Consider the following 23,707-nt stretch of genomic DNA (forward strand, 5'->3'; position numbering starts at 1 on the left):
GAATAACTTTATTCCTCTTTTTGGCAGAGTTACTAAACTGGAAAATAATGGGAATACTGTAGTTTACTCAAATTTGAAAAAAAAAAGTATTTGATAAAGAATTTTCTTACTTATGGAAACAATGTAAAGATTTATGGGAGGGGGGGGATGAATGAAGATTTGGAACTGCTTGAATAGATGGATTCAGAGAAGCATTTATTGATTCAAAGTAACCTAGGCAGTTTTCTAATGGAACATCCCAGCAATTAAGGTTTAGTCTTTCGCTGTGTAACATTTTTATCAATCACTTGGATAAAGGTAAAGGTGGTACATTTGAACAAGTCAACAGATGACAACTGAGGGAAAACTTACAGAAGATGCCAGAATCGGGATACAAAATGATCTTGAGCTAACTTTGATTAGAAAATAATATTAAATAGATAAAATGCAGTCTTTCACTTGGGTTCTAAAAATAAACTTTGTAAGTGCAAGATAGCCGAGTTAGGATTAAATAGGAATTTGGGAAGGTTCTGGTGGTTTTAGCTAACTAAATAAGTTCAGTATGTTAGCTTTGTGTTTTGTGACATCCAAAAAGGTAATTCAATTTTGGGCTCTAGTACTGGAACTTCTGTGAATGAAATGATATCTCTTGCCATGGTCAAACTACATTAGAAACTATTATTAGAATAGAGGTCCATAGACAAGTCCTCTTTTTTCCTCATAAGAATTATTTATCAATGAGGTATTTCAAGCCAATTCCAGTAGACTTGTGAAGAAGAGAGCCATCTTCATCCAGAGAGAGGACTGTGGGGAACTGACTGTGGATCACAACATAATATTTTCACCTTTGTTGTTTGCTTGTTTGTTTTTTTCTTTCTCTTTTTTCTTTTTTTGATCAGATTTTTCTTGTGTAGTCTGATAAATATGGAGATGTGCTAAGTTATGGGATTCTGCTGAAAGGGAGTACAGAGGTGAACACTTGACTTTTGATGCACAATAAGTTTTCTGTCACATTGCAGAAATGCCCTTGTTGAGTAAGGAGCAATGATTTGTGGTCGTGGAAATGGTAACTGTGGAGTGCCACAGTTTGGGAAATTCTTTGTAAAACTGGAGAGGGTCCAGAGGCAGATAACCATGATGGTGAGAGGCCTTAAGTCTGGGTCATATGAGAACTATTGGAGATATAGTTTGGAGTTTGGAGAAGAAACTTCTATCTTCCAGTATTTGAAGGGATCAGGTGGAAAAGAGACCAAATTTGCTTATTTATCCATAGAATGCAGAATTGGGAGCAATGGGTAGAAGTTACAAAGAGACAAATTTAAACATCAGGCAAAAACTTCCTAAATATTAAAGTTCTCCAAAAACCAAAATGGACAGGAGAAGGTATATTCCCCTTTGCTAAAAAAAAAAAAAAAAAAAAGTTTTCAAGCAGCGCTATCAGATATGTTAAAATAGGGATTACTTTCTGGGTATGGGTTGGGCAATGTGGATGAGTGGACTACAAGGTGGGCCTACCCTTCCCTTCCACTGTTCTTTGAACAGGTCCCTTCCAACTCTTAAAATTGTGATAACATAAGAAATGTAATACATAGCCATTGTTCATGTAGGAATTGCCTCTAAATATTACAGTTTAGCAGTTCATTATTGGTACATCATTCATGACTTTATGCCCTTCTTGAATAATTATTCATACTGTGACATTTATTTGAATAGTTTTTTACATAGTTTTTACCTGGAGGTATAAAGTAGTACTCAAATTTGGGAAATAAATAAGGACTGTAGCTACTTGTAAGGCAACAGGTGTATATATGAGATAAGCAGGAAGTGAAGGCCATTTTGAAAGATTACTTTTTATAAATAGTTTAAATGCCAGAAAATTGTTTTCCATAGCACCTAGGTATTTGTTTTGTGATAAGTTGAGGTCAAAGCCTTGAATGGACAGTAATATGCATGGAGCAGAATTTTCGAATGTAGGAAAGTACCATTCTCAAATTTTGCCTAAAATCCACCAATAATGATTTATACTGGTTTCCTTTTATTTGTCCTATTTTTTTTTATATATTTAATTTTAATGGACAAGTATAAGTATTCAAATACATAAATGAGAACAAATGAAAAATAAGAGTACATAAGTTTCTATTATTTATTGACTGCCAAACCTGAAACAAAATATCAAAATGACATAAATATCAAACCTCCCAACTGGCTTACTAAAACTTTATCAAGTTCTTAGTACTCAATAAACAAATTTCACCTTGTCCAGACTTCCAAATCCTATACTTTTATTTCCAATAGAACCCTTTCTTAAGACTTTAATAAGATCAAACCTGAATTGATCATTTAAGTCTTTCCTTAGACTTTTAAAAGTTTTTTTTTTAACTTTCTTAATGACAGAATTGCAGCAAATATTTCAGAAACAGCATAAAGTAACATTTTCTGTTCCCTTAATGACGAAGTACCTTATTTTCTTGATCCTTAGACCATACCATCACATTGGATTGAAGTTACTATCTTATACTTGGCTCATCTTTAAGTTCACCTGCTACTTCTCTGTCCACTTACATAATTTGTGGACTACTCTCAAATTAAATGAATTTAAATGAGATCAGATATCCTAAAACAGAAGAATTCTCTAGCATTTTGATGCTTTTAACTTTTTACCACTATTAAACTAATGACTCAGAGGCGTCAACTTCAAGCTTGTAACCAGAGATTTTTCTTGCTTACTTCTTTTATTAGAAGGGGTAGCAAGATGCAGGTAATTTGAAAGAAAGGATAGAGCTCTGCTCCTGGAGTCAGGAAAATAGAGTTCAAATCTGACCTTAAGCAGTTTTCTAGCTATGTGATGCTGGACATGTTTGCCTCAGTTTCCTGTAGTGAGAATGAAACATTTGTATAGCAGGTATGATAATACCTAGCACACAGTAGGTGCTAAATAAATATAAGCAGTTATTTATATTATCATCTTGAAGAAAAACACAATCTCAGTCAGCGTAATTAACAAAAAGTAAAGTACCTTATATAAAGATTTGATTCAGATCTGTAATTTCACTTGCAGAGAGCACTTCCAGAATGAGAAAACTTCACCAAAGTAGGTAGGCACCTTCTCTCCAACTTGGTCCTAAAGGTCAGCAGTTAAGCCCATACTTACATAGCCAATAACTCAATTTATTAAATGTCTTCTATGCATCAGAAATTCTAAGCATTGTATTGTTATGCCACAGTTCTCTTTAACTGTCCTGACTCAGTTTCCCTGTCTCAGTTTCCTTAACTGTTCTGTCTCTGACCCAGTAAAACTAAGGATTATTCGCTCTCGGGTTATAAATTAGCAAGATAGAAGAGAGTAGATCTCCTGACTCTTTTATGGATTTACAATATTCCTTTAGAATATTCCAAGATAACCCATGATATCTTTACTTCTTTGTCTCCGGATTTTTTTAGGGTTTTATGGCTTCCCCTCCCTGATAAAAACTTTCCCTCCCTTTCTCTTCTTTGTCTCCAAAAAGGTATTTAAGAAGTTGGGGTTCCTCCATTCATTGCTGGAGAATGGCGTCTGGCAGCCGTATGCTGGACGCTGGATTCTTTGGGTCCTCCAGCCCCGGGACCAATATGGATTCCTTGGTCCCAGTATACTTATCTCTGTCTGACTGGATAATCTGAGACGAGAGTCCTGTCCAGTCAATCTTACTCTCCCATTAATAAAAACATTAAAACTATCTAATCTCTCTCCTGCCTCAGTTTCTCCGGCATTACAGTATGTGCTCCACGTAAGTAATATCTGCCAGAAGTTGATCTTACAATACAAACAATACACGGGTTGGTGAACAGCAAGCAGTCAGTTTTATTACTCAGATCTGCTAGATGCAGACATTTACATTCATTCCTAGTTTTCACTTCCTAATATTTCCCACCTCCTGCCCCTTTACTTTTTTCCCTCGGTTGCTCTGATTACTAAGGATGCAAGGACATTTTTTTTTTCGGGGGGGGGAGGGGAGAAGAGGGAGGAGATCTGATTCTAAGAAAGCTTTACCGGCAAATATTAGTTGGACTGCCCTCTGGCCAACCTGCTAGCTTTTCTGTCAAGGGCACCCCATCTGAACAAGTCCTTTTTTTCAGGGTACTTTGGTCTGCCCAAGTCAGATTTCCCCTTCAGGGGTTGCTGTATTTATTTTCAAGTCTTCCTGACTAGTATCATCTTGTATTCATGATTCTCCTCCCTCCCTCCAACTTCCACCAAATCCGATCACTTTGCTTAGCATCTTACCCTTCCTCTCCCTCCTCCACCAATCTAGCCAACTTCCGGTTGCTCTACGGTTCCGTAGTTGTGTCTCCAAACAAACTAGCACGACAGGATCCGGCGAAAAAGGAAAGAAAAGCAGTCTACTCCTTCCCCCCGCACACGTGCTCACTCTGAGCTTAGCGTTTCAGCCTCAATTTCCTTATCTGTGACGTAGGAGCTGAGGTTGGACTAGAAGATCTCAAAAGGCCCCTTCCAAGTCTGTGACTCCGGAGCTCACTCCCATGGCTCCTCAGCTCGACCCTTTGAATCATTTCTTCCCGACTGTCACCGGAAAAGTGAGACTAGAAGAGGCCACTTCTCGAAAACCAAAAGAGGCTAAAGCAAGAATTGGAGCTCCAGAGAGCGCCTCAAGCGCATGCGTCTGCAGACCCGCCCCCGCCACTTCGCCACACAAATTCGCCTTCCAGGGTTCTCCGCGGGCTCTTTGGCTCTTGCCTCCAGCCACTCCCATCATTCTGCCTCCAGGCCGGGCCAGCCTTAGGGTTCCCTGACAGCTCGGGGCTGGCGGACGCCTCTGCGTCTCGTGCTTCCACGTTATCCTATCAGAGAAGGGGTGGGGCTTGGGCCTCGGCAGCCTATCAGCACCCACCACGACCCAAGCGAGCCCGCTTAGAGGGCGCCCTGGAAGCACGCGATTGGACGGCGTCAGGGGCCCGGGGCGTAGCGGCGTCCGCGGTTCCGCCCCTTACTCCCGTCACCAGCCGTGGCCCGAGCGGCTACAGTGGCCGCGGGAGCTGGTCAGTTCCCGCACTCTCTTTTCGTCCTCCTCCTCCTTGTGAGCGCCCTCGGCCATGGTGTACCTCGGCTCTATGACTAGCCGATTGAGCTCGGTGTTCCCCTTCCTGCTTGTCCTGGTGGATCTGCAGTACGAAGGTGAGGAAGACCCTCCGGCCTGAGGCGACTGTGGCGAGCCGGGCCTGGCCCTCAGACTGCTTTCCTACCTTTATCCCTTTCTCCCCCCTTCCCCGACCTCGGAAGGTGCGGACCGGTGGAGCGGGGCTGTCTGCCATAGGGGTGTTTGCAGCTGTTGTTAGGGTGTATGGGATGGGCCGGTCCCGGAATAAGATACGGCTGAGCTGTTGTCTCCGAGCTCATGGTGTATGATCTCCGTACTACTCTCCACGTCTCCCCGCCCCCTGGTCGCCCTCTATGGATTCCGGGGTTGAGGTTCCAGGTGTGTTCTGGGGCTCCAAGTGTGGCCTGGGACCGTGTGTGGAGACTCTCTTAATATCACACTTATCTATCTTGCTACCTTACCCCTAGTAGCGAAGGAACCTTAGCTCCCCCCTTTCCTTGACGGAATCTGGCACCCTCAAATCCCGCCTCCTTATGAGAGGGGGGAACTCTTAGCTACACCTTCCTCTTGGCGTAGAGAATAGTGAGCGGAGCAGGTGAGCAAGCTCGGGAGTGGGTGGGTTGACTCTGCCTTAATGGAGGGGGGGGCGGCTAGGTAGATATGTACCTACCTAGGTGTCTGTGTTGATTAGCGAAAGTGTAGCTTTTCTCCTAAATTTAAAAGCAGTTGCCCCTGTTAGGGGTGAGTGGGAAGGGTGCTCTGGGGATTCTAGGAGACAAGAAGGCTAGTTAGTGGTCCTCATACATCTAAATGTAGTGGTGATGTTTATGGATGGTTCTTTCACCTCTGGATTAAGGGATTTATTAACTGGATTTTTTTTTCCCATGCACTTGTGGTAGTGGTTTGATCTGGGAGATTTAGGAAAGGGACTTTTTTTTTTAATGGTGGTTTGTATAATTATCAAATAGGTTATGACTACGTGAGATACCGTTTATAATCAAGCTACTGAGAAAAGAGGTCTTAAAAAGGCGCAGAAGTATTCTATAAACTAGTACCACTAGAACTTTGTAAATATATTTGTGAGCATTTTACTTTTTTTGCTATTTGAATACCATAACATTGGATAGCAAAGATATTGCACTTATCAAATATTGCTTCTCAGTGAAAGCTAAAATTTATAGTGGAAAAAGTAATAACTTTTAGAAAAGATTCATTCAACATCTCATTTTTATAAGGAAGTTCAAAAAACTTCAAAATTGATTGAAAAATCTGTCTTCTTGAACAGAAAAATAGGATCTTTATAGAAAATAGGGCAAAATATAAAAACAAAAACCGTCTTAATTAGAGCTTTTGAACATCTTGAACAAACTACATGTGTGGTGTGGTAAATCAAGTGCTTCACCAATTTGCCTCCAAATTTTTATCAGCAAGGTCAACTTTGTAAAGCCATTTGGAAACTAAAATACTATATAAAAATTAGTTGTTGAGAATTATTATTTTGTGGTATTGTAAGTAGTCGTTTTCAGTTTAATAGTTCACCTTCAATTAGTATGACTCTCAACGCTTTTTGATTGGGAGTAACCTATTCTTTTTTTTTTTTTTTTTTGGCTGAGTCAATTGGGGTTAACCAGGATCACAACAGCTAGGAAGTGTTAAGTGTCTGAGACCAGATTTGAACTCTGCTCCTCCTGACTTCAGGGCTGGTGCTCAAAGTGAGTGACTTATTCTTAAGAAGAAATCCAATATAACATATATTTTAACATGTGTACATATTGGATTGCTTGCTGTAGGGAAGGGGTGGAGGGAAGGAGGGAAAAATCTGAAACTCAAGGCTATGTAAAGGTCGATGTTGAAAAATTATCCTCGCAAAAGGGAAATCCAAGGGAACTATTCCTAGAGGAATTCACTGAAGAATAAACTTTCTTTTTCTCAGTTTATACTTATAGGGGAAATCTTATGAAAAACAAGGACATATTACAATTTGGAGAGCTACCATTAATGTAAAGTGGTTGACTATATTTCAGTTTTTTAGACACTTTAGAAAAATCTAGTGGTAGCTTTCAAATGATGTGCCAACTTTTTTTTTTAAATAGCTTTTTATTTTTCCCAATACAGACAAAGATAGTTTTCAACATGCTTTTGCAAGCCTTGTGTCCCAAATTTTTCTTCTCCTCCCCCCATAGACTGCAAGCAATTCAATACAGGTTAAATGTGCAATTCTTCCACACATATTTCCTTGTCATGCTGCCCAAGAAAAATAACAAAAGGAGAAAAAAAACCACAAGGGGAAAAAACCCAAGTCTCCCCCCCCCCCCCAAAAAAAAAAAAAAAAAAAAAGGTGAGTTTCCTTTACCTGCTGTGCTCACTATTCTCTCTGCCAAGAGGAAGGGGTGGCTAATAGTTCCCTCTCTCTTTTGGGGAGGAGGGAGCTGAGGGTGCCAGATTCTGTCAAGGAAAGAGGGGAGCGAAGGTTCCTTCACCAGTAGGGGTAAGGTAGCAAGATAAAAGGTAAAGATAGCAAGGTTAAAAAAAAAAAAGTATCAATAGTTTTCTCTCTGGATGCGTATGACTCTTTCCATCACAAGTCTTTTGGAATTTATGTGCCAGCTCTTTAAAGACCTATTCTTATTGCAAAGTTGAAACTAGAAGGATCTTGATTGTTATTAACAAATAACTGTTGCTATTTTTAGACTATCTAGGAAACTGAGTTAGTTGCTTGATTCTCTAGAGGGATTTATAAATTGGAAAAACTAGGAATGTATAATGAAGGGTGTTTATATGGTACTTTTATTAAAATTTTCTTTTAAAATATTTTATTTATATTTTGTTTCTTTTCTTTTTGAATTTTGAGTACCAAATTCTCTGCCTTCCTCCTACCTTTATCTACCTATTGAGAATGTAAGCAGTACATTGTTTTAATACCCGTGAAATCATACAAAACATTTCCATCTTAAACTGTAGTTTTTTTTAAAAAAAAAAAACAAAAATAAAATGAGAAAATTATATTTCAGTTTGTACTCAAAATTCATCAGTTCTTTTTGGAGATGGATAGCATTTTTTCATCATATGTCCTATGGAATTGTTTTGTATTGTTGTATTGATCAGAATAGCCATGTCTTTCACAATTGATCATCATTATAACATTGCTATTACTCTGCAGAATTTCTCATTTCTCACTTCACATCAGTTCATATATTGTCTTGTAATATTTTTCTGAGATTATCTGCTTTGTCATTCCCCACATTATAGAATATTCCATCACAATCATATGCTACAATTGTTCAGTCATTCCGCAATTGATGGATATCCCTTTCATTTCCAGTTTTGCTATCATAAAAAGAGCTGCTATAAATATTTTTGCACTTTTAGCTTTTTCCCTCTTTTCTTTGATCTCTTTGGTATATATACAGAGAAGTGGTATTTCTGGGTCAAAAGGTTTTATAGTCTAATGGGACTAGTTCTAAATTGTACTTCGGTATTATTATTATTGGACAGTTGGACAATAATTGGGTAGAAAAATTGCACATGTTTAACATATTTGGATTACTTGCCTTCTAAGGGAGGGGGAGAAAAAAATTTGGAACACAAGCTTTTGCCACACTGAATATTGAAAACTATGGATATGTTTTGAAAATGAAAGCTTTAAAAAAAAAAAGGCAAAAAAAAAAACCAAACCAAAAAAAAAAAAACCTCTTCATTATGGTGCCTTTTTGTAAACTGTAACCTGATTATGCCTTTTAATTAGTTCTATTTCTGCCTTTTTCCCCCCTTCAACCAATTTTCTTCTGTTTCTTCTTATAGACACTCTATTTTGCTTCAAACTATTGCTTCTCTTACTCTATTCTCCCTTTTATCATTCCCCTCCTCTTTTTTCTTGGTGCCTTCTTTTTTTATTGGGTAAGTTATAGATTCCCTCTTTGAACCAATTCCAATGAGAGTTCATAGTTCAAGCATTACCTGTCACTTCCCTCCTCTCCCCATTTTCCCTTTCACTATAAAAACTCTTCCTTGTGCATCTAATTTATGTGAGAAAATTTCCCCCATTTTACTTTCGACTTTCCCCCTTTTCCCAATGCATCCCTCTTTCTCACCCCTTCATTTTTTTGGCGATCATTCTACCATAATCAGCTCATATCTGTGCTATCTATAACTGCTCTAATAATGATAATGATTCTTAGGAGTTACATGTATCATCTTCCTATATAGAAATGTAAGCAGTTTAATTTTATTGAAATCCTTATGATTGCCCTTTTATATTTATTTTGTTTTGTTTTTTGCTTCTTTTGAATCTTCTGTTTGAATGGCAAATTTGAATGGCATGTTTCTTAGAGGCTTTGTTTGTAGCTGTTTTCACATTGTTGTTTTCTTCTGAGTTTATCTTAGTCTTCCCTGTTACCATAGTAGCTTTTTATGATCAATTTTTTTGTTGTTGTTTGCTCTTGTTCCCTAATGTATTTCTTGATTTTGTAATTTGTTAAAGTTGGGCTTGGCTCATCCTTTGGGTAGAGAGGTACTGTGCTGAACTTCAGGCATTTTTATCCTGTTTTTTTTTTTTTGTTTTTTGTTTTTCCAGAGATAGTTCTGGGAATCTACAGATTTTTGATACTTTCAAGGTAGTCAAGAGTATAAAATTGCTGGATCAAGAGTGTGCTCAGTTTGATTGCTTTTTAGGAATAGCTCCAAATTGCTCTCCAGAATGGTTGGATCATTTCACAGCTCCACCAGTAGTGCATGCAATAATGTCCCAATTTTCTCACATTTTCTTAACATTTATTATTTTTCTTTTCTGTCTTATTAGACAGTATGGTAGGTATGAGGTCATACCTTAGAGCTGTTTTAATTTGTATTTCTCTAATCAGTAGTGGTTTGAAGCATTTTTTCATATGAATGTAGACGGCTCTGATTTCTTTGTCTAAAAACCTCTTCATATCCTTTATTAATTTGTCAATTGGGGAATTATTTGTATTCTTCTAAATTCAATTCTCTATATACTTGAGAAATGAAACCTTTATCAGAGATACTTGCTGTAAAAATTGTTTACCAGCTTTCTGCTTTTCTTCTAATCTTGGTTGCAGTGGGTTTTTTGGTGCAATATAGTTTAATATGGTCAAAATTATCCATTTTGAATTTCATAATGCTCTCTATCTCTTCCCTTCTCCGTAGATCTGACAGGAAAACTATTCCTTACTCTTTAAGGTATATTTCCAATAATGGGAGCCACTACAAATAGTTTTGTGTATGTGTGTGTGTGTGTGTGTGTGTGTGTGTGTGTCCTTTCCTTCTCTTTTCAGTCTCTCGGGATGTAGAACTAGTATCTATAACCAGAGTAACAGGTTTTGGAAGTGGAGTAGCTTTTGGACCATAATTCTAAATTGCACTCTAGAATGGTTGAATCAATTCTCAACTCCACCAGCAGTGCATTAATGTCTTAGTTTTCTGTCATATTGACCAAGCTGATAGGCGTGGGGAGATATCTCAAAGTTGTTTTAGTGTACATTTCTCTAATCAATATTGACTTGCAACATTTTTTCATAGAGTGATAGCTTTGGTTACTTTACCTCATATCCTTTGACCATTTCATAAATTGGAGAATGGTTCTTATTTTTATAAATTTGACTCAGTTTTCTATATTTTTGAGAAATGAGGCCTTTTTCAGGAAAACTTACTTTTAATTTTTTTTTCATGGTAGCTATCTTTGTGTTTCCCTCCATCTATTCTCTTACTCTTCCTTTCCATCTACCCTGACCATCCTCAAAAGTGTTTTGTTTCTGACCACCATATTCCCCCTCTGTCTATACATATTCTTTCTTACTACCGTAATAATGAGAAAGTTTGGGAGTCACAAATATCTTCTTTCCTTGTAGGAATATAAATAGTTTAATTTTGTTAAATTCCTTATGATTTCTTTCCTATTTACCTTTTTTAATGCTTCTCTTGCAAAAGTCATATCTTTTATTCAGCTTTGGTCTTTTTATCAGGAATGCTTGAAAGTCCTCTATTCCATTGAATATGAATTTTTTCTCCTGAAAGATTATACTTGGTTTTTCTGGATAGGTGAATCCTTGGTTGTAAATCTAGCTCCTTTGCCCTCCAGAACATCATACTCCGAGTTCTCTGATTCTTGAATGTAAAAGCTGCTAAATCTTGTGTTATCCTAACTTTGGCTGCATGATATCTGAATTGTTTCTTCTTGGCTGCTTGCAATATTTTCTCTTTGACCCTGAAGTTTTTACTTTACTCACTGTTCCTGAAATATCACTGAATTTCTTGCAAAATATTTAGACTCTTTTTCATGATAGTTTTCAGGCAGTCCAGTTATTCTTAAATGATCTCTCTTCAATCTATTTTCTCAGTCACTTGTTTTCCTTTATTTTTTCATTTTTAAAATTTTGTTTTGTTGTTTCTTGATGTGTCATGGAGTTATTAGTTTTCATTTGACCAATTTTTATTTTTAAGTAATCATTTTCTTCACTATAATTTTATACCTCCTTTTCTATTTGGCCAGTTCTGCTTTTTAAAGTATTTTTCTTCAATGAATTTTTGTGTATCTTTTCCTGTAATAGTCTTCTCTAAAATATAATGTTCTCTGGGAGCAGGTTTTCTGGGGGCTTCTGCAGGCAGCCTTAGTTTTAGTTCAGTTCAGTAATCACCCCAAATGCAGCCAGGAGTTGAAAGTTCAGATCCTTTATTGTCTCCTTTAAAATAGCCCAATTAGCTTTCTTAGAGACTTATCTCTCTCCTTGGTTCTGAGAGCTCTTGCTGCTAGTCCTTTGTCTCTGCCAGCTTCAGCCTCTCTTTCTCGAAATCTCCAGCCAGCACAAAGGTGGAAGTTGGAATGAATCTGACTCTGCCTCTGGAAGTGGGCTTGGTGAGCTTCTATGTTTGGCTCTGAGAGCTTCTTGCTTATATGCTGTGTACTGAGTATACTCCAGTCATTATATCATTAGGAAACCATTATTTGTTGTAGGATTAAATCAGTGCTAAATTAGATTTAACCATTGTCTCCTTATAACCAATATCTTTTCAAGACATTTTCCTCTTCATTGGATTTTTGTGCCTCTTTTATCATTTTAGCCTGTTTTTTTTAAGTTATTTTCTTCAGTATTTTTTTTTGTAACTCTACGAAGTAGTTCATGTTTTTCTTTTCATGATTTTCTTTCTTCACTTTCATTTCTTTCCTTAATTTTTCCTCTTTTTGATTTTGAAAATCAGTTTTGAACTTGTCTAGGAATTCTTTTGGAGTCGGCGATTAAGTCACTTTTTTTTTCATTGATGCTTTGAATATAGCAGTTTTGATTTTTTTGTCTTTTTTTGAGTTTGTGTTTTGATCTTCCTTCTCCTTAGTAACTTTCTGTGTTCAGGGTTTTTTTTTTTTTTTTTGTTGTTGTTGTTGTTGTTGTTTATTTTTTTGTTCTTTTTCTAAACTGTTTTTTGATTTTTAATTTGATGTTAAAATTGGATTCTGTTCTCAGGGTGAAGGGGGGAACATTTTCCCAATCTTGAGTTTTTTGTGCAGCTCTTTTTAGGGCAATTCTGGGAGTCTGGGAGTTTTCAGTTCTTTTAAGGTGATGTGATTAAAAAAAACAAAAAGTCTTCTACTACTCTCCTGGCCTATGCTAAGCACTACTCATTACTACAGTACTTTAAGCTCCAGTGCACTAGTGCTCTTCCTTGCCTTGACATTGTAACCTGTATCTTTATATGGGCAATGTAAAAGAGTCCTGTATCTAATGCCAGCAAAGAGACTCCATTCTCATACTGGTCAGATAGACCTTTCCTGCTGACCTTCTAAGTTGTCTTGGACTGAAAAATTGTTTCAGTTCTTCCTTGTTTGGGTTCTGTTGCTCCAGAATTTGGTTTGAGACATTGAAGTTGTTTGGAAGTAAATTTGGAAGAGCACAGTTGAGTTTCCATTTTGGCTCTACCTTTGGATTTTAAGTTTTAGACAAATAATTTAAATATAGCTTTTTTACACGGTCTTGTCAATCTTGTTTTTGATTCAAGAGTAAAATTTCAAGACCAATAGAAAAAATTATTGGTATTAAAAAAGATCACTTCTCTGTTTTCCTAGTAGAGCCACCTCTTGTACAGGTAGCATTAATGAAAATAATGAATATTTCTTCATTTCTGAATGTATATCTAATTTGCACCCATAACCCATCCTCATTTTGCCAAGAGGTGGATGTGATGTACACACATAAATATATGTGTGTAATATATTTATGTAAATGTGCATATATGTATGTGTATATTATATTTTAATAATAGTTTTTTCTTTATAGCCCAATTTCATTTTATGCATTTAAAAATATTCTATGAAAAAGTTAAAGATTTTCCTAGAATGCCAAACATTCTGTGACCACCCCCCCCCCCCCAAAAAAAAAAAAAAAAGTTAAAAACTCCTACTGTGGGAAACAACTTAGTCCTTGTCTGTGAACTTGCTGGGATGTTTTGATTCTGACATCAAGCATTTACCAGAGCTTATAGATCTTGATGGACTTTTGTAGCCTTCCTCAGTCTGATTCATCTTTCCCTGGTTTTGATACTGACCACATTATGACTATTTGTCTACTCATCTGATCTTCTTCCTTTAGAGTCCCCTTAAACTTTTCTACTGTCTATCAAAGCTTTTGTAATAATCTAATCATAATTGAGGGTTCCTGTTTTCTTTTTGTTGTTGTTGTTGTTTTTTAAATAAGAATCTTTTGTTTAGGGATTAGCATTAACTTTGTCCTTCTGTATTTTTATGGTTAATCATGAGCTAATTGCATTTTGTGTCTCCTAATGAGGTTTTAAGAGTAGTTAGAAAGTTACAGAATTAGTTTCGTTAGAAAGGACCATCTTTATAGGCTGTTATACTATCTTCAAAACTGGGATTATGTCCTGTTATCCTGTTATACTGTTTTCAGTAACTTATGATCTAATGAGGGAGCCGAAGACACAAAAGGAAGCAGGAAATAGAATGGGCTATGGAACACCAAGGCACATCTTCTTATTCTGTGGAGTTGAAGACATGGAGAGAACAGATACAAAGTGAAGTGAAATTATTTATAATATAATATGTATAATAATAATATAAATATTTATAAATGCTTACTATAGGAACACTTTAAATGTATAAAATCTGTTAATTACAGAATCACAAAGAAAACCCATTATACTGAAATACAATTATCAATATATTTTTTAAAAAATATATGGCCTTCAATTTAACAAGCTCTTAATTTTAGAGTGGGACAGCTAGGTGAAGCTGACGCAGTGGATGGTGTCTGGAGTCAGAAAGACTTGAGTTCAAATTTGGCCTCAGACCCTGTTATTCTAGATAAGTCATTTAATCTTGTTTGCCTCAATTTCTTCATCTGTAAAATGATCTGGAGAAGGAAATGCCAAACCACTCCAACATCATTGCCAAGAAAATGCCAAAAGAGGTCATGTCAGACAAGACTGAAAAACAACTAAACAACTTTAGGGTTATATAGTTTGCTTTTGTCTAACAATAGGGACTTTTCTATCTAGTATAATCTGACTCCATAGGAAGAAATCCAAGAATAAATGACTCTATATAGCTTTAAGTTTTGCAAGGTATATAATACTTGATCATATTTTGAGAACCACAAAAAGCCTGTGAGAGTTTTAGGCCCCATAGTTATTCCCATTTTATAGAGAAGAAACCTGATATTCAAAGTTTAAAGGACTTTGGTGGCAAGAACTTTCTTTTCTGACCAGTTATTAGATCTCTTTCTTCTCTCTGGCTTAAGAACTCCTGAAACTACTGCTGCTTCTGACTTTTTTTTTTTTTTTAATAATAACTTTTTATTTTCAAAATACATGCAAAGATAGTCAACATTCATCTTTGCAAAACGCTGTGTTCTAATTTTTTCTCCCTCTCCTCCTGCATTCTCTCCCTTACACAGCAAATAATCAAATATATGTGAAACATGTACAATTCTTTTATACATATTTCCATATTTATCATGATGTACGAGAAAAATCAGATCAAAAAGAAAAAAACTGAGAAAACAAAAAACAAGCAAACAACCCTGCGTTTTGTTTTCAAGGGACAAATAAGAAATCTCATTCAACCCTAGAAATCAGAAGAGAGAACTTTGAGGACTCATTTTGAGTATATCTTTACTGAGTGGTTATACTAGAATTTCAGTTTTATGTTTAGCCTGTGGGATTGGAAAAAGATGAAGCAGAATGCTTAGATTATTAGAAATGATGAGAGTATGTAGCTTTTAGGAAGAAAAGTTACTTGGTAAGGTCTTTCTAGCAATAGATGAGGGAAAGGATACACAAATTAATTTTCATACTTTCATTTCATGATTGTCATCATTCCTCATCTATCTTTTACAAACTCTGATCATATTGCTTCCTTCCACTATAGACAAATTTAGAGTATGCTATTCTATCTTTATGTCTTTGCTAATATATACTGTATTAGGACTTACAGTGCCATGGTACTTCATTACATTCATATTCCACAGTTCAATCAGTTACCAGTTGTTTTAAGCACCAAAAATGCTTCCAAAACTATATTGGCATGCATAAGACATTTCTTACTGCCTTTGACCTCCTTTGGGTATGTGTGTACTTTTAATGGCATCACTAGATCAAAGAATATGAACAGTTTAGTCTTTTTAAAAATAAGGTTAATTGATTTAATCAATTTAGTAAGGTTGATAGAATGATTGTACTAATTCACTACTCAACTAATAGTATATTTAATGCGCCTGTATTTACATAGTATCTCTGCACTCAACATTACATTATTTTAATCTTTTATTAGCTTTTTCATTTTGGTGGTTATGAGTATAACTTATGAGTTGTTTTAATTTTTGTTTATTAGTGATGTAGAGGATTTTAAAAAATGATTGTTTTATACTTTGTATTTCTTTCAAAACTATTCAGGACCTTTGACCATTAATTTATTGGAAAATAACTCTTAATCCTATACGTGTGGATGGATGTGTTTACTATCTATCTTGTGGATTATAAATATTTGATACAATGCCTTGAGTTTCCTTTATTCTAGTTTAATTTTTTTTAATGCAAACACTTTAATTTTATATAAAGTAGTCTATTTTACTTTTTGTAATCCCCCCCTTTTTGAAAAAGAGAGATGTGGCCTTAGTGATAGTATGAGAGAATTTAAAGCTTGTTAAGTAGTCATAATCAGTGTTTCATTATGAATTTTTTCTCTAACTAGAAATCTTAAAGATAGGTACTATTTTTTAATTTATTTTTTTACATTTAGCTTGCATATTATTTGGACCTGTTTGTGACAAAGGCATATTTATTGCATTATATTTTGTGTATGGTGTGTATGTATGTACATATGTAAAATATTGCATATTTTATATTAAATTATGTATATATTTAATTTTAACATATGGTTTAAATGTTAATCTAATACTAAAAAAGGGAAAGGGACCGGTATGTGCCAAAATGTTTGTAGCAGCCCTGTTTGTAGTGGCTAGAAACTGGAAAATGAATGGATGCCCATCAATTGGAGAATGGCTGGGTAAATTGTGGTATATGAATGTTATGGAATATTATTGCTCTGTAAGGAATGACCAGCAGGATGAATACAGAGAGGCTTGGAGAGACCTACATGGACTGATGCTAAGTGAGATGAGCAGAACCAGGAGATCATTATACACTTCGACAACGATATTGTATGAGGATGTATTCTGATGGAAGTGGATTTCTCTGACAAAGAGACTTAACTGAGTTTCATTGGATAAATGATGGACAGAAACAGCTACACCCAAAGAAGGAATACTGGGAAATGAATGTGAACTATTTGATTTTTGATTTTCTTCCTGAGTTATTTTTACCTTCTGAATTCAACTCTCCCTGTGCAGTGGGAGAACTGTTCGGTTCTGCAAATATGTATTGTATCTAGGATATACTGCTACATATTTAACATATATAGGACTGCTTGCCATCTTGGGGGGGGGGAGGGAGGGAAAAAAACGAAACATAAGTGATTGCAAGGGATAATGCTGTGTAAAAATTATCCTGGCATGGATTCTGTCAATACAAAGTTATTATTAAATAAAAAAAAAAGAAAAGAAAAGAAAAAAAAATGTTAATCTAAAGCTTTTTCTGCAAAACTGCCATTTGATTTTCTCAGTATTTCTTCAGTGTAGAGTCTTTCCTCTTAGTAATTGCTTAGGTTTAGTCATTTCAATTGTGGCTAACTCTTTGTAAACCCATTTGCGTTTTTCTTGGCAAAGATACTGCTGTGGGTTTGCCATTTCCTTCCACAGTACTTTTTTGCAGATAAAGAAACAAAAGTAACCAGGATTAAATGACTTCCTCAAGGTCCCACAGCTATTAAGTATCTCAGGCCAGATTTGAACTCAGAAAGATAAGTCTTTCTGACTGCAGGCCAACACTCTTATCTCCTAGCTGTCCTTTCATTAGTGGAAGACTTCTTAAATAATTTTTGGTGTCACAAACTTCAGGCAGTCTGAAATCTGTAGATACCTGATTATGGTATTTTTAAATGTATAAACAAAAATATATAGTATTACTAAGGAAAGCAGCTATAATTCAAATACAGTTGTCAAGTTAAAAAGAATGTTTATGGATCTCAGTTAAAAATTCTTCTGCTTGATAGTTTTTGTTCTTGGGTTTGTTAAAAGTGCTATTATCACAAAACCATAGAATTTCAGAGATAGAAGGTTCCTCATTGGCCATCTACTTTAGTGTGTCACTCCAAATAGAATTTCTTTTACATCATACTTGACAAGTGGTCATCCAACTTTTGTTTAAAGACCTCCTGTGAGGAAAACTCATCACCTCTTGAAGTTACCCATTCTACTTTTTTTTTTGAGACTTGTATTTTTTTTTTAAATGAAGAAATCTTTTTGTTAAGACTGAGTTAGCACCCTGGATACCTTAGAATCAGCTGAAGTCAGGACAAGCAAAAGTCCTTGGTCTTTATTCTTTGTCTTTAGGGGTAGAAGTGAAGGGAATGCACACAGGATCTCCACGACCTTCCTTCTCCTCGTCTACCACCAAAGTGACTCTGGCTTGTCTTACTCCACTCCACCAAAAGATGGAGCTAGCACAGAATAGTGGGAAGGGCCATTTTCCAAGCATATGCTAATAAGAATATTGGCCAATTGGTAATTAGCCTTAAGTGCTCGGTTGTCCGACCCCAAAAAACTCAGTTTCAGCCCTTTACATCTTTTTATTTACAAGATATATGCATGGGTAATTTTTCAGCATTGACAATTGCAAAACCTTTTGTTCCAGTTTTTCCCCTCCTTCCCCCTCCCCCAGGTGACAGGTAGATCAATACATGTTATATGTGTTCAAGTATATGTTAAATGCAACATATGTATACATGTCCATATAGTCATTTTGCTGCATAAGAAGAATTGGACTTTGAAATAGTGTATTGTTAACCTGTGAAGGAAATCTTGGAACTGCATGTCATACTTGAAATGTGTTTTGACCGGGACAGAATATAGTGAAATAATCACATTTTTATTCTTGGAAGCAGTGTATCAGGTTAGCTTCTTTCTGTTAACTCATATTGAATTTTCAATTAGAAAGATATTCCCTTCTAATCTTCCCCTAAGAGAGGTGGGAACCTCTCATTCTTCAGAAGAAATGCTATCCAATTACATCTCTATCATCTTATAAAGTTATTTTTAGAACAAAAATATAAGACTTTATGGATCTCTATTAAATTTTGTGAGTTCTGTTTTAGGACATAAAGTATAAAACTGTGAAATCCTTTTAAACTGTCTTCATAGGTTTGGCTTAATACTCTAGCCTGTCAGGATCTTTTTGGTTACTGATATTATCCAAAGTATTTGTCTCTTCCAGCTTTGTATCATCTGAAAATTTGACAAGCATGTGAAATACTTAGGGCCAGATATTCTAAGTGTAATCACTTCAGCACCGAAACCAATAACTTTCTTTTTATAGGTCTCTTTACAAGCTTCAAATCCATTTACTTGTACAACAGTAAACTCAGAGCACATTTCTCTATTTTTTTTTTTTTTTTGTATGTGTGTATGGAATAGTAATAGGGATTTTATAAAATGTCGGTATATCATGTCTACAGCATTTCTCTGATCTGATAATCTAGTAATCCTGTCAAAAACAGGAAATGAGATTAGGAGTGGCATGACTTTTTTTTTTTTTTTTTTTTTTTTAATAACTTTTTATTGACAGAACCCATGCCAGGGTAATTTTTTACAACATTATCCCTTGCACTCACTTCTGTTCTAATTTTTCCCTTCCCTCCCTCCACCCCCTCCCCCAGATGGCAAGCAGTCCTTTACATGTTGAATAGGTTACAGTATATCCTAGATACAATATATGCGTGCAGAACCGAACAGTTTTCTTGTTGCACAGGGAGAATTGGATTCACAAGGTATAAATAACCTGGGAAGAAAAACAAAAATGCAAGCAGTTTATATTCATTTCCCAGTGTTCTTTCTTTGAGTGTAGCTGCTTCTTTCCATCCTTGATCAGTTTAAACTGAATTAGCTCTCTTTATCGAAGACATCCACTTCCATCAGAATACATCCTCAAACAGTATCGTTGTTGAGATATATAATGATCTCCTAGTTCTGCTCATTTCACTTAGCATCAGTTCATATAAATCTCGCCAGTCCTCTCTGTATTCATCCTGCTGGTCATTCCTTACAGAACAATAATATTCCATAACATTCATATACCACAATTTACTCAACCATTCTCCAATTGATGGGCATCCATTCATTTTCCAGCGTCTAGCCACTACAAACAGGGCTGCCACAAACATTTTGGCACATACAGGTCCCTTTCCCTTCTTTAGTATCTCTTTGGGGTATAAGCCCAGTAGAAACACTGCTGGATCAAAGGTTATGCACAGTTTGATAACTTTTTGAGCATAGTTCCAAATTGCTCTCCAGAATGGCTGGATATGTTCACAATTCCACCAATAATGTATCAGTGGGCATGACTAACTCTTGAAGCAGTTTTGGCTATTTGTTGTCAGTGCTTTCTTTTTCTAGATATTCTCTAACATCCTTTTAATAATCCATTCAAAATTTTCACATCACTTGGCTTTAAGACTAGGCTTATTCTTTGCTACTTCTCTATTGTTATTTCCCTTGAGATTCTTTACCTTTTTGTATTTATATTTTCCAGTTTTGAAAAATAATCCCATTATTAGTTGAACATGTATTAAATCTATAAACTAGTTCAGTTAGTATTTTTTTTTTTTAGCAGTCGTGTCTCTTTTTTCTGTTAGAATAACAAGATAGATGTAATTAAAATCTTTCAATACTATGTTGATTTGATTGTGTATAGTGATCTCATATTTGGAATATCTATAGCTAAGTTAAGGTTCGTAAATAATTTCTTTCTAAAATCTGGCCTCTTTTTACCTCTTGAGATTTTCTAGGGAGCAGTCCCCGGATCCAGACTTGAGATTTCTGTTCTCTGTCTTTCTTCCAGGGCTCTACTGCTCTATAAGTTGTCCACGGACCTGACCTACCTCATATTGCCAGCTCCTGTTTTCTATCTTGACTCTTTATGGGCCTGAACTTTTGCTTGCACCTGTCTTTTGAGAGGCAAGCCTCCTGGATCTCACAGGATTCAGTGTCACCACTTGTCACATGTGAGCCAAGGGTTCTCAAAAGTAATCATTTTCCTTCTCACCAGTTTACTTCTTTCTACTCACTGATAATCCACATGAACTAATTTCTCAAAGGTTAATACTTTTGTCTTTTCTTAACCTCTGCATTCTAATGGCTCATCATACCTTAGGCATCAGTGTTTAAAGCTGTTTCTCAATATGACCCAACATACCACTTTATATCTGCTTACTGCCTCACAATGTGTCCTCTATAATGCCTGTTCCATAGGTAAAGAACTTGTTTTAATTGTAAATCTTTATCTTTTTTATTCCTTCCAGGCTGCAATTGTTTAGGCCTTGTTTCCTCTTGATCATAAGCTATTTCTGGCTATTCTTTCCACTGCTGACTGTACTTTTCACTCATATTCCCCAACTCGCTAATTCTGGTGGGGGTGTTGTGACATTGCTTGTTCCCAGTTGCTATTTCAGCCTCTTCCCTATATAACAATCACTCAATAATCTCTCTGTACTTTGAGGTTCTTTCTGTCCATTGATGTGCTGATATATATTTTACAACTTGCTCTCTGAAAGAAATGTTTATTCTGTACACTTTAAGTTTAACCTGTATTATTAACATTTTCTCTATTGCTAAAGTCTAGACAGTCAACAAGAACAAATTAAGTCTTCATTTGCTGTGTTTGCTGATTTCCAAAGTTCAGGGCTCACCCTGAAAACTTAATAATCACCTCTCTGGCTCCAGTATATCCTTATTTGTCTATGTTTATCACTAAATCAAATTCTGGTAGCTGTTATCTATCGATTCCTAGGACATTTTCTTTCCTTCCTCTATGCGTTCAGTGTCTGGCTCATAGTTTTTTCTTTACCTCCCTCTGCCAGCTTAATAAAAGGGGATTTCAGCATACTTATTGTATTCCGCAGGTCTTCAGACCTTCCTCCTCCTTCCCTTCCTTCCTTCCTCCCTTCCTCTTCCCTTCTTCCCTCTGTCTCTTTTCTTGCTTTATTTTCTTGCTTTATTCCTCCTTCTGTCCACATAGGGTATCATACCTTAAAAGCTTTTTTTTTCCTTTTGTAACTCCGAACTGGCTAGATTTCTTTCTTAAGAACTTCCCGCCTTAAACCAAAAGATGTTGGTCTTAGATTGGCCAACAGTAGGTCTCAGGCCATGGCCCTAGTGGTCATTGTTTGGGTTTTGATTGGCTCAAATGCAAATAGTAGATTTTATTTATTTGTTTATTTATTTAACTAAGTGAAAGAAACCATTCTTTGCCTCAATTTATACCTAGCCTTAATCACCAAATGGGTGTGGCTTCAGTCAAGCTGAGACCTATTGAAGATCTTATCTTAGAAAGGCCAAGGTCTAGCACTCCATCTAGGGCCATCTCCAGTCCTGATTTATTCTTGGCCACAGGAACTAGATGCTCTGAAAGTGATGCTGGTGACCTTTCATAGTCCTTCTTGGAGATACAAGCCCCGTTGTATATAGGTTTGTAGTTAACTATGTCATGTTTACCCAACTCAAGTCCTTTGCACCTGTCCTGGTGGGCAATAATAATTTGTTTTTCTTCCCCTGCCCAGAGTTACAAACAGAGATCCTCCTGGAGCCCATCCTAAATTCAGCCATCAAAAATTAACCAGTAGTGAATATGAGGTGTTTTTGGAATTGCTTGCCTATATTGCACTATTTTCATTGCAGCCTTGGTTCTGAATATACAGTATGTGCACTTTGCACATGAAACTCCTCCACATAGATTCGAAGTGGGGTCATATAAAAATTTTTCAGGTGAAAAGTGATCGCAAGTGGAAGAAGTTTAAGAAACTCTGCATTATACCACCTTGCTGCTTTAATCTAAATGTGAACATAAGTCTCTTGTTTTTTAGTCATAAGTTTTTTAAGGGCAAGAATCTTACTGTCTATATTTGCAAGCAATGACACAGTAAAATTAGAAAATGTAATAAAAACATAAGAACAAAAAACTATTTGTTAAACCTAAGCCCATAAAAACAATAGGAATTCCTGCTTTTGTTGACTTGTAAATTCTCTCCAGTGATATAGATTCTGATCCTTCAGTGCTTGTGCATTCTGTTCAATTCTTAAAGTTTTTTTTTTACAAGAAGTCCATCCAATATCTCTTTTTTAACTCATATATTTCCTGGACTTATTTTACTTTAGTTCAGCCTCATAGTTTCTGATATGATGTAATATGTGCTGCTTACTAAGTTTTTGTCCCTGGAATAAAGCTGCTTTCTGGGCGATATTTGCATTCATATTATAATACAAGAAGAACATAGCCATTAAAAATTAAGGCTTTATTTCAGAGAGAAGTTTAGGATCATTATTAAAAAAAAATAAATTTCCAAGAGCATATAGCACACTCTTTTCATCTTGGTCAATTTTGGGTCTTAGTCTTGGTTCATTTACAATGTCTGTTCAATGCCCTTATACTATCTCCTTCACAGACACATTCAGGACTATGCTGTTGAGAATATAAGGGTAATAGTTCCATTGTCCTTGATGAAAAGTATGGTTAAAAAAAAATATTGAAGTTTTTTTTTTTAATCTGCTTTCTTCCATTTTTAACCATAAATGCTAGTGGGATAACTATACTAAATTTAGTTGGGCCTTTTGCCAAGCTTTCTTTAATTTGCTGTTTATAATGTCTAGACTAGTTCTCTGGAGGACCTCAGGATAATTCAAAATCCTTGGTCTTTAGGAGGAGAAATGAAGGAGGCAGGCAAGCTGCCATGAGGCTCATCAAAGATGAATCCTGGACTCTGGAGTCTGGAGCTTGAAGTCTTCTCTCCTGAGCTTGCTTTGGCAAAGACACTTTGACCCTCTCCCTTAGCCCTCCAATCCTTGCCTATGATTACCTCATCACAACACATTCATCAAGTGCCAATCTTGAGGAGAGTCATCACATCACCACATCATCTAAACATATGTTTATAGAATCATTATCTCACATTGAATAGGTACTTAGCCTTAAGCCCTCTGCTGTCTTTAGATTCAAATATGCCTTTT

The 23,707-nt window shown here is 36.0% G+C and overlaps 1 protein-coding gene across 1 annotated transcript in view; it reads left to right on the forward strand.

Annotated features, from left to right (window-relative positions):
• Positions 1 to 4,992: 4,992 nt before the first annotated feature.
• DNAJC3 (DnaJ heat shock protein family (Hsp40) member C3) overlaps positions 4,993 to 23,707 on the forward strand; it is a 78,585-nt gene continuing 59,870 nt past the window's right edge. Inside the window, exon 1 of the mRNA XM_051990544.1 lies at positions 4,993 to 5,152. Coding sequence (XP_051846504.1) covers positions 5,071 to 5,152 — 82 coding nt within the window. The 5' untranslated portion in view covers positions 4,993 to 5,070. The remainder of the gene's footprint in view (positions 5,153 to 23,707) is intronic.

Source organism: Antechinus flavipes, chromosome 3 (genome assembly GCF_016432865.1).
Source record: "Antechinus flavipes isolate AdamAnt ecotype Samford, QLD, Australia chromosome 3, AdamAnt_v2, whole genome shotgun sequence".
Lineage (NCBI taxonomy): Eukaryota > Metazoa > Chordata > Mammalia > Dasyuromorphia > Dasyuridae > Antechinus > Antechinus flavipes.